This window comes from Hippoglossus hippoglossus, chromosome 20, assembly GCF_009819705.1.
Source record: "Hippoglossus hippoglossus isolate fHipHip1 chromosome 20, fHipHip1.pri, whole genome shotgun sequence".
NCBI classification, from domain to species: domain Eukaryota; kingdom Metazoa; phylum Chordata; class Actinopteri; order Pleuronectiformes; family Pleuronectidae; genus Hippoglossus; species Hippoglossus hippoglossus.
The window spans coordinates 824,738-838,730 of NC_047170.1; the positions used below are offsets into that span (position 1 = coordinate 824,738).

At 40.2% G+C, this 13,993-nt stretch overlaps 1 protein-coding gene across 1 annotated transcript in view; it reads right to left on the minus strand.

Moving 5' to 3' along the window:
* Positions 1–1,230: 1,230 nt before the first annotated feature.
* Positions 1,231–13,993, minus strand: part of LOC117753617 (phospholipid phosphatase-related protein type 4) — a 32,289-nt gene continuing 19,526 nt past the window's right edge. The window contains exons 3-7 of the mRNA XM_034571801.1: positions 12,177–12,306; positions 11,285–11,480; positions 5,122–5,179; positions 4,459–4,632; positions 1,231–4,318 (exon numbers count right to left, since the gene is read on the minus strand). Coding sequence (XP_034427692.1) covers positions 2,612–4,318; positions 4,459–4,632; positions 5,122–5,179; positions 11,285–11,480; positions 12,177–12,306 — 2,265 coding nt within the window. The 3' untranslated portion in view covers positions 1,231–2,611. The remainder of the gene's footprint in view (positions 4,319–4,458; positions 4,633–5,121; positions 5,180–11,284; positions 11,481–12,176; positions 12,307–13,993) is intronic.

The following is a 13,993-nucleotide window of genomic DNA, read 5'->3' on the forward strand; positions in this document are numbered from 1 at the left end:
AAGTGGGCACAATACACTATTCTGTGGTGCAGCTAACAAACAAATACAACCACTTAAGTGAAACAAAAAACTATATTTAAAATATTCAATCTATCTGGGTTACTCTAAAAATAGATATTTTCTTTTGAGAGCTTTTGAGTAAAACTTCTGCTTTTTTTACATGTTTGTTAGAATATGTACAAATTTCCACTGAGTATGATGCAGAGTGGGTGAATAAGGAAACCAGCCTGTTGTAACGACTCTAAGGGCAACAGTACTTAGATAGAAAAGATTGTCATCTAACTCTCACTATGAATCACATACTTTAAATCAAGTACATACTGTTAAACACTTATGTAAATTCAAAATAAATGCACATTTATGATAAAAACCCTATGATATGCACTATAGAAAAGTGACCATGCAACTGTTAATAAATCTAATAAAGCATGTACAATATTATGCAGGCTTGCAATACAAATACTGAAAATTCCATCTGATGATTTATAATATATTTCTTTGAAAATTTCTAGCTTTGGCAAATGTTCTTATATAATAACTCTGGCATAATATTTTCACAAGTGCCAATCCTGGACATATTTAGTGGGTGCTTATTTAACCACTGAGATACAGATTCATGATATGCGCTATAATGTAAACCACTGTAAATAACCACTTTTGTAATTCCTTAACTGAGAAACAGTCCACCTTAAGCATTTGCTTACTATTCACTACTCTGTATACAATGTACATTTGATACACTGGGTGAGATTTGGTAGAAAATCTGCTGGTTACTTAATCGCACAAAAGGAAACTACTTCACAGCACAAAACTGGGAAAAGGGGCTGTTCTTCCAATGTATATGACAGATCGTGAAAGTAGTGCTAAAGATGTGAATAGGTTTTCATTTGATAATGACCATCATACTGAGGTATAACAATTTGACAGCAATATTGTATATTCTTGTTGAAAAATGCTACATGTAGCGCTTATAAAGGTAGGCTACGACAAAACAAGTTTGATTGTTACTATATTGAGCACATTGCTTGACAGAGCATTCTGCTTCTTAATCCTCATCCAAAAAGGGGAAGCTACCAAATACTCTGAGAAAGGTGCATTTGACCATCAGTATTAATTTTTTCAACTTTCTTGATTTGATATGGCATACGGCTCTAAATATGAGGATACGCATGAGCCTTTGCTGCTATTGCTTTGGAGAGGAAGTCAGTAAGAGGAACAAACCATAGCTTGGCAAATTTAAAAACAACTAATTGTTTAATTGAGAACAAGGCAAGGCACCATAAAAGCTAAATTTAACTGAAATTGATTGATTGTATATATATGTTTTAAGGTCATAATATTTAGCATCCACTAGTTGTTAGTGGCGCAAGTTTTAAGTTCAATCAAAGGATACTTTTTACCAAAATGCAGCCAGTTCTTCCCTCCTACTTTGTTGTACATTGGTTTTCAAATGTGCCTTTATTAAATAAGAGAATATATTTTATATAATAATATATTTAGTTCACAGCAGTCATCTTGTGTAATGTAAATGGGAGAATTGTGTGCCAACCCAGCCTTGGGAGAAGTCCAACTGCCATTCACCTAAGCATGTCTATGCAAAAAGACATTGTATTTATACTTGTACCCTGGACATCCTTGAACAAATTTGTAACTGATACTGTTAGCACAAGGCTGCAGATTTGACAGCAGTAAGGATATTCTGCTAATTGTAAGTGTTCCATTGAAAGCTACAAAGTATGAACATTAATACCTGTCAACCTGGCAAACTTAAAGGCAAGTATTGCATTATGTTTTGGAAATATACTAATTATCTTTACAGTGTAAAGAATATTCCGGTGATTTGCTGTTTTGGTGCTGTAGATATGAGGCTGGCATGTGCATCCAAATCTAAGTACAGGACGTAAAAATAAGGTCAGGGTTTACGGTCTACAAGGTACAGTAAACGTGTATTTCAGTGCAAGTCACAGCCTATTTGACTTCATAGCTACAGAAGGAATGCTAAGCACACTTATGGTTCAAAACAGTATTGAGTATGTGATATCTGTACAGAAAAGAGACAAAATACAAAACATATCTCTGTCACACATTAATATCATAGTTCTTCAGTCTTTGTAAAATAAATCATTCTTTATCTACTCAAATTATGTAGTATGCTGTATAGTAAATAGTGTTTTCTGGTGTAGCACCCGGGGAAGTAAACACTGGTTTCACAGCTATCATACAATTATTTTGCAGTAGTTTGCTACAGTCCAAATGTTACTGTGCAACTCACTTTTTTCTTTTGTTAGTGATGATTTATATCCCAAACATACAGAACTGTTTAAAAAAGGTTCTCCTCTCTCCAAAGCACTGGCACAGCATCGACACTACAATAGGTTTCCTTGGGAGTGACCACAAAAGTACACAGTGATTATTTCTACAACACTTAAAAGGTTGTGCTTTAGTGTAAACATGTACAAAAATCTCATGCTGAATAAAACATTTTTCTTTTGAAGTTATAATGTTATGCACAATGGCAGGTTTACTGTTGTCACAGTTATGGGTTCTCTGAAAATCAACTGTGTTGCATTATTCGCTACATCTTCTTAGAAGTTTTGAGTCAGATTATGCATTAGTCCTTGAAAACAGGAGTTATTGATGTTCCCTTGTAGAAAATATTCCGGGCATTATCAGGGCTGTCGGATCTTTCTGGAATCAGGATCATATTATTGCCTTTTCTCTGGAGCGTGGACTCTCGACTCGAGGTGATTGAGAGGGTATCTGATGCGGTCTCTCCACCACCTCCTCCGCCACCACCTCCTCCAGATCCAGAACCACTACCATCCCCTGGAGTGACCCTAATCGTAGACACACCCTGGGGGTGGACCCTCTGCTCTGACTGGCCAGTGTTCTGGGTGTGAACAGTAACTATGGGTGGGGTGCTAACAGTGGCAGTGGTAGTAACAATGTGATTGGCATGCTTCCTGTCAATGGACCCTTCACGTATCGAGTCAGAGCTCTCTGAGTCTCTATTTAGATCATTGAGATCATAGGACTGCTTCAAACTCCCACCTCCTCCTGCGGATCCCCCTCCTGCTGCATTTGTCCCTGCACATCCACTAGCTCCAGTTCCATGGTCCAGGGACCGCCACCTCCATGATCCACTTCCATCTGTGGCTGGAGCTTGGATCACGGGTCTGTGGTTTTCAGGGTGGGCCTCTACTCTGACAATTGCTCCATTACTCCCTGCAATGCTGCCTGTGGTACTACAAAGTGAGCTTGGCCCTGTGGTGCTAGTAGGTGCTTGATCATTTAACACCCTGTAGCGACTAGAGCCCTGGCAACTCCCAGTGGTAGGGCAGCCCATGCTACTCTCATCTAAGCTCTTGGAATGGGTCTGTAGTAGGCCCTGCTGCTTGGACATAGCAATAACTTGCATGATTCGTGGCTGCATATTCTGTCCATTATCATTAGTCCTACAGGCTGTTGTCTTCTCTGCTGCCCTTTGCCAGTTAGCCTGAACTGTGCTATTTGCTGTTGACATCCCCTCATTTCCTCCAGCTCCCAGTGTTCTCAGGGAGGAGGTGTTGTAATTCTCATGAGCTTCCTCTGGTATGTGGACCAGCTGTGAAGAACCAGGTCTAGATTGCATGGCTATCCTGGCCCCTCCGGTGATCCCACTACAGTTACTAGGTAGTGTGGTACTAGTACCACTGGCCAGTTTGGATAAGTATGCATGACTATCAAAGCCTCCATTCAGCCCCATAGCCAATGGCTCAGAGCTGGATCGGAGTTCCATGCTGCCGTGGTGGTGTGGATGCAGGGAGGACTGACCAGATGATGAATCTACAGAGGACGAGAAGGAGTCCGGCACCTGCAAGGAGCATTTGTAGTTGTTGTTCTTACTTTTCCATTGAGATAGAAGCTGCTTTGAGCGGCTAGAGTCCATTGAGGCATGGTGGAGGGTGGATGCATGACGCCTGGCTGCTTCCTCATACGCTGCCATGGCCTGGGGGGTGTGCACTCGTGGAAGGGTGTGGCTAAAGGTCACCAGGGCATCTTTGTTGTGAGAGCTATGGGGGGAGATCACTTCCACATCTGCACTGGAACGCTTAAGGTTGTCATCAGGCCTCTGTTGCTGAAGACCTCGGTGGAGGAGACCCTCAGAGTGGGAGGTGGGTATGCCTTGCTCTCCAACCATGCTGGCTTTCATTTGCAAGTGGTGGAGGACCGCCTCCTGGCTTATGTGGGGCAAAGAGCAGGGAGGTCGGTGCAGCTGTGGGGGTGGACTGTTGCTGGCCTCCTCACTAGGCTGAAAGTTTCCAACTGCATACAACCCCTGGCGAAACAGTAACACAAAAATATCATAGGGTACAACATTTAATCTCACACTATTTTTTCCTTTTACCAAATATAGAGCTCTGGAGATTAAGGTTAGTTAAGGAAGTTCTTGATTGATTGAGTGGACTGGCCCCCTACCAGGTAAACAGCAATAGCTCCTCCAAGCAGGAAGCCCAGGTAGACGTCAATAGCGTGGTTCTTATACTGAATAATCCTTGTCAGACCACAGATGATGGCACAGATGATGAAGGAGAAGACCAAAAGGGGCTTGAGCAGCTTGGATGAGTCTGTCAAAGTGCTGTTGAAGTACATCTGTGGACACATTACACATTTACTCATTGTCCTGCATGTACTTTCTGTTATAACAGTGTTTTATTCCTTCACATCACCCAGGCAGTGTTATTTGGAATTTAGGTGAAAACAAAACAAATCGGGTACTCTCTGTGTTGTCTGTTTATTTTGGTATTTAGTTTGAGTCACCATCTCAATGTCATAAACTTATCATTTGCAATTATTTAATACATTAGTTGGTCGCGACCGGGGTCATTCCACAGGCACCCTAAAATCCTTAGTGACAATAGGTATTTTTCCATGGACTCATGTTGATCTCTGTTATACTTTTACACAAATGTAGTATATAGCGTCTAAAAACTAGACATTTTACAGATGAGTCAATTGAACACAGTAAAGCGTAAATAAAGTAGAGGAAAGAAGCATGTGAAACAGTCAATTTTCATCCCTCAGTCACAAATGTTCGTCTGTGCAGGGCTCAGTGTTTGAGGGGCACAAACCATTACTCACCGACACATAAACGGCGGCAAAGGATGCAAGGGTAGCGTGCTGCGACGGGAAGGATTTTCTGCAAGAGGTGAAACAGAAATAGGCTCAGCCAATGTTCACATCTGCATGTGTGAGTCAACAGCAAAGGGAGAAAAACACCAGCATAATGAGATATCTCAAACACCAGCCTGCACACACACTTTGATGTTATGGGTTGGATGACTGAACCAAATTATAGATGCCCCTTTTCATCCTCTTCAAGCCATTATTAAAATGTTAGAATCCCTCCAAGTAATTAATTTCACTACAACAATCTTTTACATTGTAGTGATAGGTTTATCTGATGACACTTGCCAAGTACCAGGTGAACATATAAACATATACACATGTTGTCACACATTGCTGTGTAGCAGCAGGAGCTTGACTGTGTGCTGCATACTGAAAGTGAACATGTGGCCCAGTTTTCACTGAGCTCCATCCCAGTGACCTACTTCTGACAACTCCTTCTCACTCCTCCAACCACCCCTCTTCCTTACTCCTGACTCTGCATATGTTTGGATGTGGACATGCAGTGCGTTCATGCAGTTGTATATATGTGTGTGAGTGTTTGTTTGTGCTACAGTTGTGTGCTCCTTTAACCAATATTTACAACATCTGCAGAAAAATAAAAATTACATTCAAAATAAAATACAAAAAACACTTTAGGAAACAAACAGTATGAATATTGTGTATATAATTATGCATCTGTCATTATACATATATCACAATAAACACATATTATTATGGGTTTTATTAAGTACAAGTCTGTCTTAAAATAATAGTCAAATGACTAAGTATTTCATCTTCATCTTCACAGTGTACACCAAGTCTGTAAAACTTCTGGGATATCAATCTGTCCATTTAGGAAGCACAAGTGATGTTTTGGTGCAAATGAAAGTGACAACAGGTGCAATGAAGAGGCAAAAGCAAGACAACCCACAAGATTAGTTTTAGGTGTGATGGCCACAGACAGTTGGTCTCTCCTTATCCCTCCTTACTGGTTCTTCTATATGGTTGTGTTCTGCCTGTGTCCTTGTCACTACTGGTAGCATGAGGAGGTACCTGCAACCCAATCAGGTTGCACAGGTAGTCAAGCTCCTCCAGGATGGCACATCCATACGTGCAGTCATTTTTTAGGGCTACAAATTGACCTCCAGCAGGCTACTGGTGTGCATCTTTCTGACAAAACTGTCAGAAACAGACATCATGAGGGTGGCATGAGGGCCTGACGTCCTCTAGTGGGACCTGTGCTCACAGTCGAGCACCGTAGACCTCAATTGGCATTTTCCAACGTCCCGTTCTTTTACAGATGAGCGCAGGTTCACACTGAGCACATGTGACAGGCGGGAGAGAGTAAGGCAGAGGTGAACGTTATGCTGCCTATAACACCATCCAGCATGACTGGTTTGGTGGTGGGTCAGTGATGGTTTGGGGAGGCATATCCTTGGAGGGTCGCGCAGACCTCCACGTCATAGTCAGCGGTACCTTGTATGCTGTTAGGTACCAGGATGAAATCCTCAGAGCGATTGTCAGACCTTAGGCTGGTGCAGTGGACCCCGGGTTCCTCCTGGTACAGGACAGTGCCCGGACTCATGTGGATAGAGTGTGTAGGCAGTTTCTGGATAACGAAGCCATTGATGCCATTGACTGGCCCTCATGTAGCTTCCCAGCTTCTCCTTCCTCTACTCCCTCCTTATCACATCAAAGTAATTAATATCTCATCAATACATGTTACTGACTTGACTTCTTCCCCGGAGTCCCTTTGCCTTGTCGTCCACAGATCCAGGGCCGCGGCTGCGACCACATTGTGGATTATGACTGTTTATTCGAATCAATGCTGTAAATACCCCTTATTTTTCTGATGTTCTCCTTTACACTTGACATCTATTGCACGTCTGTCCGTCCTGGGAGAGGGATCCCTCATGTGGCTCTCTCTGAGGTTTCTACGTTATTTTTCCCCTGTTAAAGTTTTTTTTTGTTGTAGTTTTTCCTTACTCTTGTTGAGGGTTAAGGGCAGAGGATGTCACACCTTGTTAAAGCCCTATGAGACAAATTGTGATTTGTGAATATGGGCTATACAAATAAAATTTGATTGATTGATTGATTGATGTTCCCCTGACCTAAATCAAATTTAGCGCCTATGGGATGTTATGTATCAGTTTATCCGACGTTGCCAAGTACTGCCACTTTCTGTCCAGGAGCTCACTGATCCACACCATCCGCCGACTCATCAGGAGCATGCCCAGATGTTGTCTGCAGTGCATACAGACAGCGGGAGCCATACACAATGCTGAGTCACATTATCAGTTGCTGTGATGATATTCAACAAGTTGGATCAAAGTACAAGGTTTGCTCTTTGCATGCCTTGATTAAGATCAGCTTGTAAACACCCTCTGACATTTGCACTAGAAAGACTGTGATATTAAAGCCTGATATTAAAAGATTATGTGAAATCTGTCAGCCATTTGCATGTTAGGAAGGGATGCTTTAATGGTTTGTATGAAAAGGAGGGCGAATTATAGCATGCAAGAACCAGTTTGGGATGTGAGCATTGTTTTTTAGATTAAATTAAAATATGTGAACCCATCATTTAAATATGAAATATAACATAATCTACACAGTCTACTCCAGCCTATCATACAGTATATACATGTACATGCTATTTTTGATAAATGAGCACCATTCCTGTACTTATTTACCTGCTGTTGATGTTATTTATCCCTTTTGACCAACTATTTCCTGAGCTGAACCGCATCTTAATAACCTTGAAGATTGGGCTAATTAAACTGATAAGGGATTATAGGAGAATGGCATTGTTTAACACACTATTTTCACATGTAAGGAAACCATATCCAAGGCCCTGTTCAGACATGGCATTAACATTTATCTCAGGTGATTCAATAATGAGTGAACACACGCTTCCTCAGTTTTATCAATCAATCAGTCAATCAAAAGTTTTGAGTGACTGGTGGGGATTTAACAAATTACCCTTAAAACATTATATATTTCCCTGGAAATGGGATACAGGTTAAGATGTGGATTCTCAGGGATTGAACACTATCTCCCTTTGTGTGAAGACCTAAAGACTTAAGCCATGGAACCTCAACACCGACAGGTACAATATCTGTACCTATTTTTAGGTAGGTATCTTGTAAATCCCCCTACCCCTAGTGTGTATATGCCACAAACCTCTGGAGGACTCCTAATGACTTTGGAGACCTCTTGGCCTTTCCTTCATCTTCCTAATCACACTAAAAGTTCGACTTGTAGTTTAGAAATCTCAGCATCGAGACCACAATTTAAATCTTTTAAACACATTTAGACCATTTGGTTAATTGCTAGTTAGTGCAAATGTTACATTTGGGTTTTAGGATGACCTCCAACCCAAACATTAATGCTTCATAGTGTTATGTCTTTGTTAAAGGGAGACAAGTAGTATACGATGCTATTTCTGCTATTAAAATAGGCTAATAGTACCCCTGGTGCACAATTGCTGCAGCAAAACAGCTTCTTGTGCTCTGGAAGCAAGACTTTAGATAAAGCTGGCACAGAGAGAGCAGAAGACTGTTTATGCCAGCAGCAGTAGGTTATATTTAGACTCCCATAGTCTGCAGACAAAACTACATGTGTCAAACCCAGCATCGTCTCCCTATCCCAAAATCTACTCAGGCAGTCTCAGAAGAGTAATATCTCGGAAAAAGCTTGACCGATGACAGCCAAATCAGAGGGAATATTTGTTTCTCTGTCAGTGAAGAAATTAAAGATATTGCTCTATTCCTTTCTGTGACCGAAGTAATCCTGCTCTGGATCACTTGGATAAAAAAATCGATTTGAGTAAGATGAAAAATATTATATTAAAAAATAAACAAACCCCAAAAAATATAGACTTGGCTAGTATAACACAGTTCAAAAGGCAAAAGTTTAACCTTTGACTGTCGTTAAATGGTGCCCTTCCTTCATTAATGCAGAGACTTGGGATGATGGCACAGATTGACATCGTTTACATTTTTTATTAGGCTTACTCAACTGTGGTTCACATGTGACAAAAACCAATGGAATTCAAAAAACTATTAAATTATAAATAATGTTTGTGAGGGCACCAAATAATTGCTTGACACTGAAATCTCAAATTTCTCATCTCAACAGCCATCAGTTACATCTATTGTGTGCTTTAAAAATGTAAGCCGTGAAAGTAGTTTTTTTGTGTCAAGTGAATTAAATTGCAAATGTTTTGTCTAATAGCAATTTTATGTTATTTTTTTATTTCCATAAATTGGCTCAGTTACAAATTGAAGCTGTTTGATGTAATGTGGTTAGTTAGGCCTTCTCTGTTGCTGCTGCCAGGCTCTGGAACAGTTTCCTGTCTCATATTTGGCCCTATAGTTGTTGTAATCAGGGTCAGATTGAGTTGTTTACAGCTCCACAACAGTGGTTTTTAAACATCTAACATGGTTTCATTTCAATAAATGTTGAGATGATCTATTATTTCACCTAAAATTGCAGATGAGGGAACAGGTGAAATAACTGAAACAGACTTGTGTCTCAGAACTTTGTTTCTATGTCTTACCTCTCCCACTAATCATCCCATGACCCCTTTTAATCTGGTTTATTTGGCTTGCATCTCTGTTTATAAAGAAGTATAAAGTAGTTCAAACTCGCTCCACCTCCAGCAGCTACAGCAGAAACATGCTATGCTTCTATAATAATCATCTAATGATGTCAGGTATAATATTATGAGCCAAAAGGATCAAATATCTATTTTTTACAGTTATGGTTTTATACTGCTGATGAAGAAAATTTGCCATATTTAGGGGACTGATATCTATGAGTGTTTGCAATTTGGTGCATCTTGATTGAATTTAAGGGGATGTTGGTCCTGGGTGGAGGCATGCACTCAACTGAGAGCCATTCTAGATTAAATTCAAAGACGTCGCTGGCCTTTCTGAGCGTAAATTATTCTAGATTTGGTCAGTTCCATGCATACATTACAGGCAATAAAAGAGTCTCAGATGTAATTAGCTATTGTAGTGATCTGTGAGCCGGTTGCTCTGATAGACAACATGTTGCAAGGGCTCATGGGACTGTTATGTGTTTTGGTGATGTTTAGCTGTTTTGACTGATATTTGGTTGATGTTCAGACTTGGTTGATGTGGGTTTTGTGTATTTGTGTTTGTTGGTTGGTAGTGCTGTGCTCATTTGAGTTCAATGGAGAAGCCCCCAGGACTATGGGATGTAGTGTCTGTGATCAGTTCCAGTCACTGTTCATGTGAGAAGTGTTGACCTTCATTAGAAATAAATCAATAAGCTTGCTGTCGTGCGGTGTATGGGACACAAGTAAAGTTTTAGAAGAAAGTTCTCTGTGCAATCTTCATCATTCTCACACGTGCTCGCCACACTATTTATTTGGGAAAAAATAGAACCAGCTACAACTGGACCTGTGTCCCCATTACCCACCTCCGCATAGAGAGCTAATAGTGTTTCATAACATACTTAGGATTCAAGCCCCATTTCCAAAGCGTGTGTATTCGGGGGGACGGGATGAGGTGGGGGGTGGGCCAAGACCATGTAGGGAGACTTCCAGTACCTTGTTACGACACAAAACCCAGGAAGCTCAATCGAGTCGCTCAAGCATGACGTTTCTGACTTAGAGGAACCATAACAAAACGCGCGAGTGTTTTTTCCCAGAGTTTTTGGGTTGGTAGACATGCCAGATACCCACATTAACGTGTAGAAGCACTAACAAAGTGGAATTTGCATGCTATGTCCCCTTTAATTCAATTTCATCTCACGCAGCAGCTTTGCTTCTCCTTCAAATCTCTGGCCCCATACGGAGGCATTTCTCTTTCTCTTTTGGCTTTGACCTGCTCAATGTCCATGTCTATTCCAAACCATATTCCAATTTATTAGTTACAGGATAGATGAATGATAACACTTTTCTGGAATAAAAATCAGTTTCAAATTGGTAGTGGAGTTGAACAAACCCCTCTTGTATTGTATGAACACATTGCATTAAAACTGGTTTCTTTGATTTCGTCTCTATAAAATGCGTGTAATGCATCACAAAGTATATCTACTTTTGATTTTGAATAATTTTAAAATTACAAATCAAATATTTTAAATACAGTCAAATGTTTTTCCTCCCTACCTGCCCTGGTTGATGGCTGTGGGGTCAGCCCCTGAGCAGATATCCTCCATGACATAGGGATTCTGTTCACAGCTGATGTTCAGCGTGGTGTAATTGGGTTTACACACAGTTAGGAAGTAGGGTGTTGGGTAGCCTGTCATCAGTTGGAGGATGTCAGTGATGAGGGCCGTGGCACAAAGACCAAATGCATGGACACCTGAGGACAGAGGAGAATGTGAGGTTAAAGCAGGGAATCCATCCTAACGTGCAGAGGCATAATAACCGATTGCTGCATGTGCTTTACAGGGCCAGTATATACAGGCAGTCTAAAGCATAGCAGTTGTGATAACAGCCATTGAAATTCACAAACAGACATTAGTTCTATCAACAGAACATGCTTTAATGATGACCGTTAAAGACACATGCATGTAAACATATTGATAATTGTCCTCTGTGCTGAGAGATTTTAGCATAAAATGAGTTAAAGCTACTAAATGTGAGATTTTGAATTCAGGCAAGTGCTAGCCTGAGCCTCCACCCATAACACCCATAACACCCATAACACCCATAACACCCATATCACCCATAACACCCATAACACCCAACTCTGAGACAGAGGCAGGCACGTTCATTTATTATGTGACAGTCACATGCTCCCAACCCTGACCTGGCCTTCACTGATGAGTTGTAAGGGTGACACTCACTCAGAAACATAATAAGAATATATCATTGCACTGTTTGTTTGAAGCATAGTTCACCCAAAATTTAAATTTTTCTTCTTTATTTTCTAATATTAGAAAAAAGCTACATACTCTAGTTTTAAGTAAATGATGGTTCTTGCTCCTTAAAAACACACTAGCTGAAAAAAATGTTTTACTGTGCCAGGACTGTGTAAAAAGAGAAATCAGCGTACCAACGAATCGGACAGCTCTGCGTATGAAAGAGTTGAAGTTGCATCCAGCAGCGTTGATGTTGGCCTCTGTCGCTGCACCACTCTTCCTCCGAGACAGACAGCAGAACAGGATGGCCTCTCCAATCATAATCTGTTATCACAACAACAACAACAACAACACATATGTTACATGTGTTAACATGCAACAGTGGGGGACAGTTCTGGGGCCACTGTTTTTTTTTTCTCGTTTTTTAAATAATTTTTATATTTGTACTTTTATATTCAATATAATGTTCATTTATAACATAATATGATGAGTTGTGTTAAGTCAGTATGAATTTGTTCACATCGTGTTCAGACACAGTTTTATGATGTAGAGATATGAGGTGACTGGGTTATCAACTAATGGAAAAATTAAATGGTTTGATATCCAGCTGCTCCAGTCGAAACGTGGGTAAGATACTGAACCAGCTTTGAAAGGTGGATGAGTGCGTGAGTTGGTAAAGCCCTCTGCACAAGCGCTGTGTGAATATAGGTTATTGTCACTTGTTTCATAAAGTGATCGATAAGATGATTGATAAGATTAATACTAATGCTCAAGGCTGGACACACAAACCAATTAGTCCAAACTCTTTAAAAAGAGATTGAAAGACAGTTAATTCAGCTGGTCTTTATAGTCTTTACGTATATTCAAACCTTAATTTACATTACATTATTTTGTATCCTTGAGCTGCATCTGTAGCACAAGTCTTTTTTGATTCCCTCCCTATCTGCCCACCTTCATTTCTACTGACTGTCCATTTCACTGGACTGACGAGATAGGTCAACTCTCAGTGTATATCTGCACAGCAACTCTCTAGGATCACTGAACACAGAACACAGAAGGGGATGGAGAAAAATGGGCAGAATATAGTGTTGGATAAAGTAGCGAGAGACGACCTAGAAATCATAGTGAGAGGAAAAAGGAATTCAGTATCCGTAACAGACATTGGGAAGGATTAGAAGTACTTAGAGGAGGGTTTCCAAGGATTCTGCATAAGAGACTGACACACAGACAATTCAGTTTTTTTCTTTTACACTCTCATTTGCACTTCATTAGCTTAAACAAGTTGATGGAGCTGCAGCAGCTCTATCAGCCACAGCCTCCATCTTTTCATTCGAACTAAAACTGCTGCCAATCGCTGAATATATTTCCCAGGATAACCCAGTGTTTTTTTTTATGATTTCACCAGAGGGACAAGAATTCAGTTAGAATAATTTTAACTCAAGTCAAACAAATTTTCCCATAAGCTTTGCAGGTGAGCAGTAGCTCTAACACAGAGAGTCACTTAAAGCACTTGAACACTCTTTGCAGCTTGTATTCGGAAACGTCTTCTGCTCCACAAGTTGCTGGCAGATGATGTGTTATATGCTGATATGAGGAGTATTAATCTATTGATGTGTAAGGGTAAAACAAGAAAAAAGGGGGGTTCAAAATCTTAATATACATTTTATTGAACTAGATTTTCTATTTGCAGCTCATATCTCAACATAGAAATAGTAATTGCTAATCAGCAATTATATATGTGTGTGTGTGTGTGTGTGTGTGTGTGTGTGTGTGTGTGTGTGTGTGTGTGTAAACATACACATATAGATATAATAGGAAAATATGATTATTTGCAATAAAAATGTAATTCTGTAGTAAATTAAATATCAGAGAAAAGTAGGATCTTCATCCTTTTGCCAGACAATCACTCTCGGAGTGAGTCCTAGGTTCATTCTACTTTCATTACAGTCTGACCACATACTAGGTAATAAAGCCACCTTTGTCTCCTTTATTTCTATGGTGGGATTGGTAT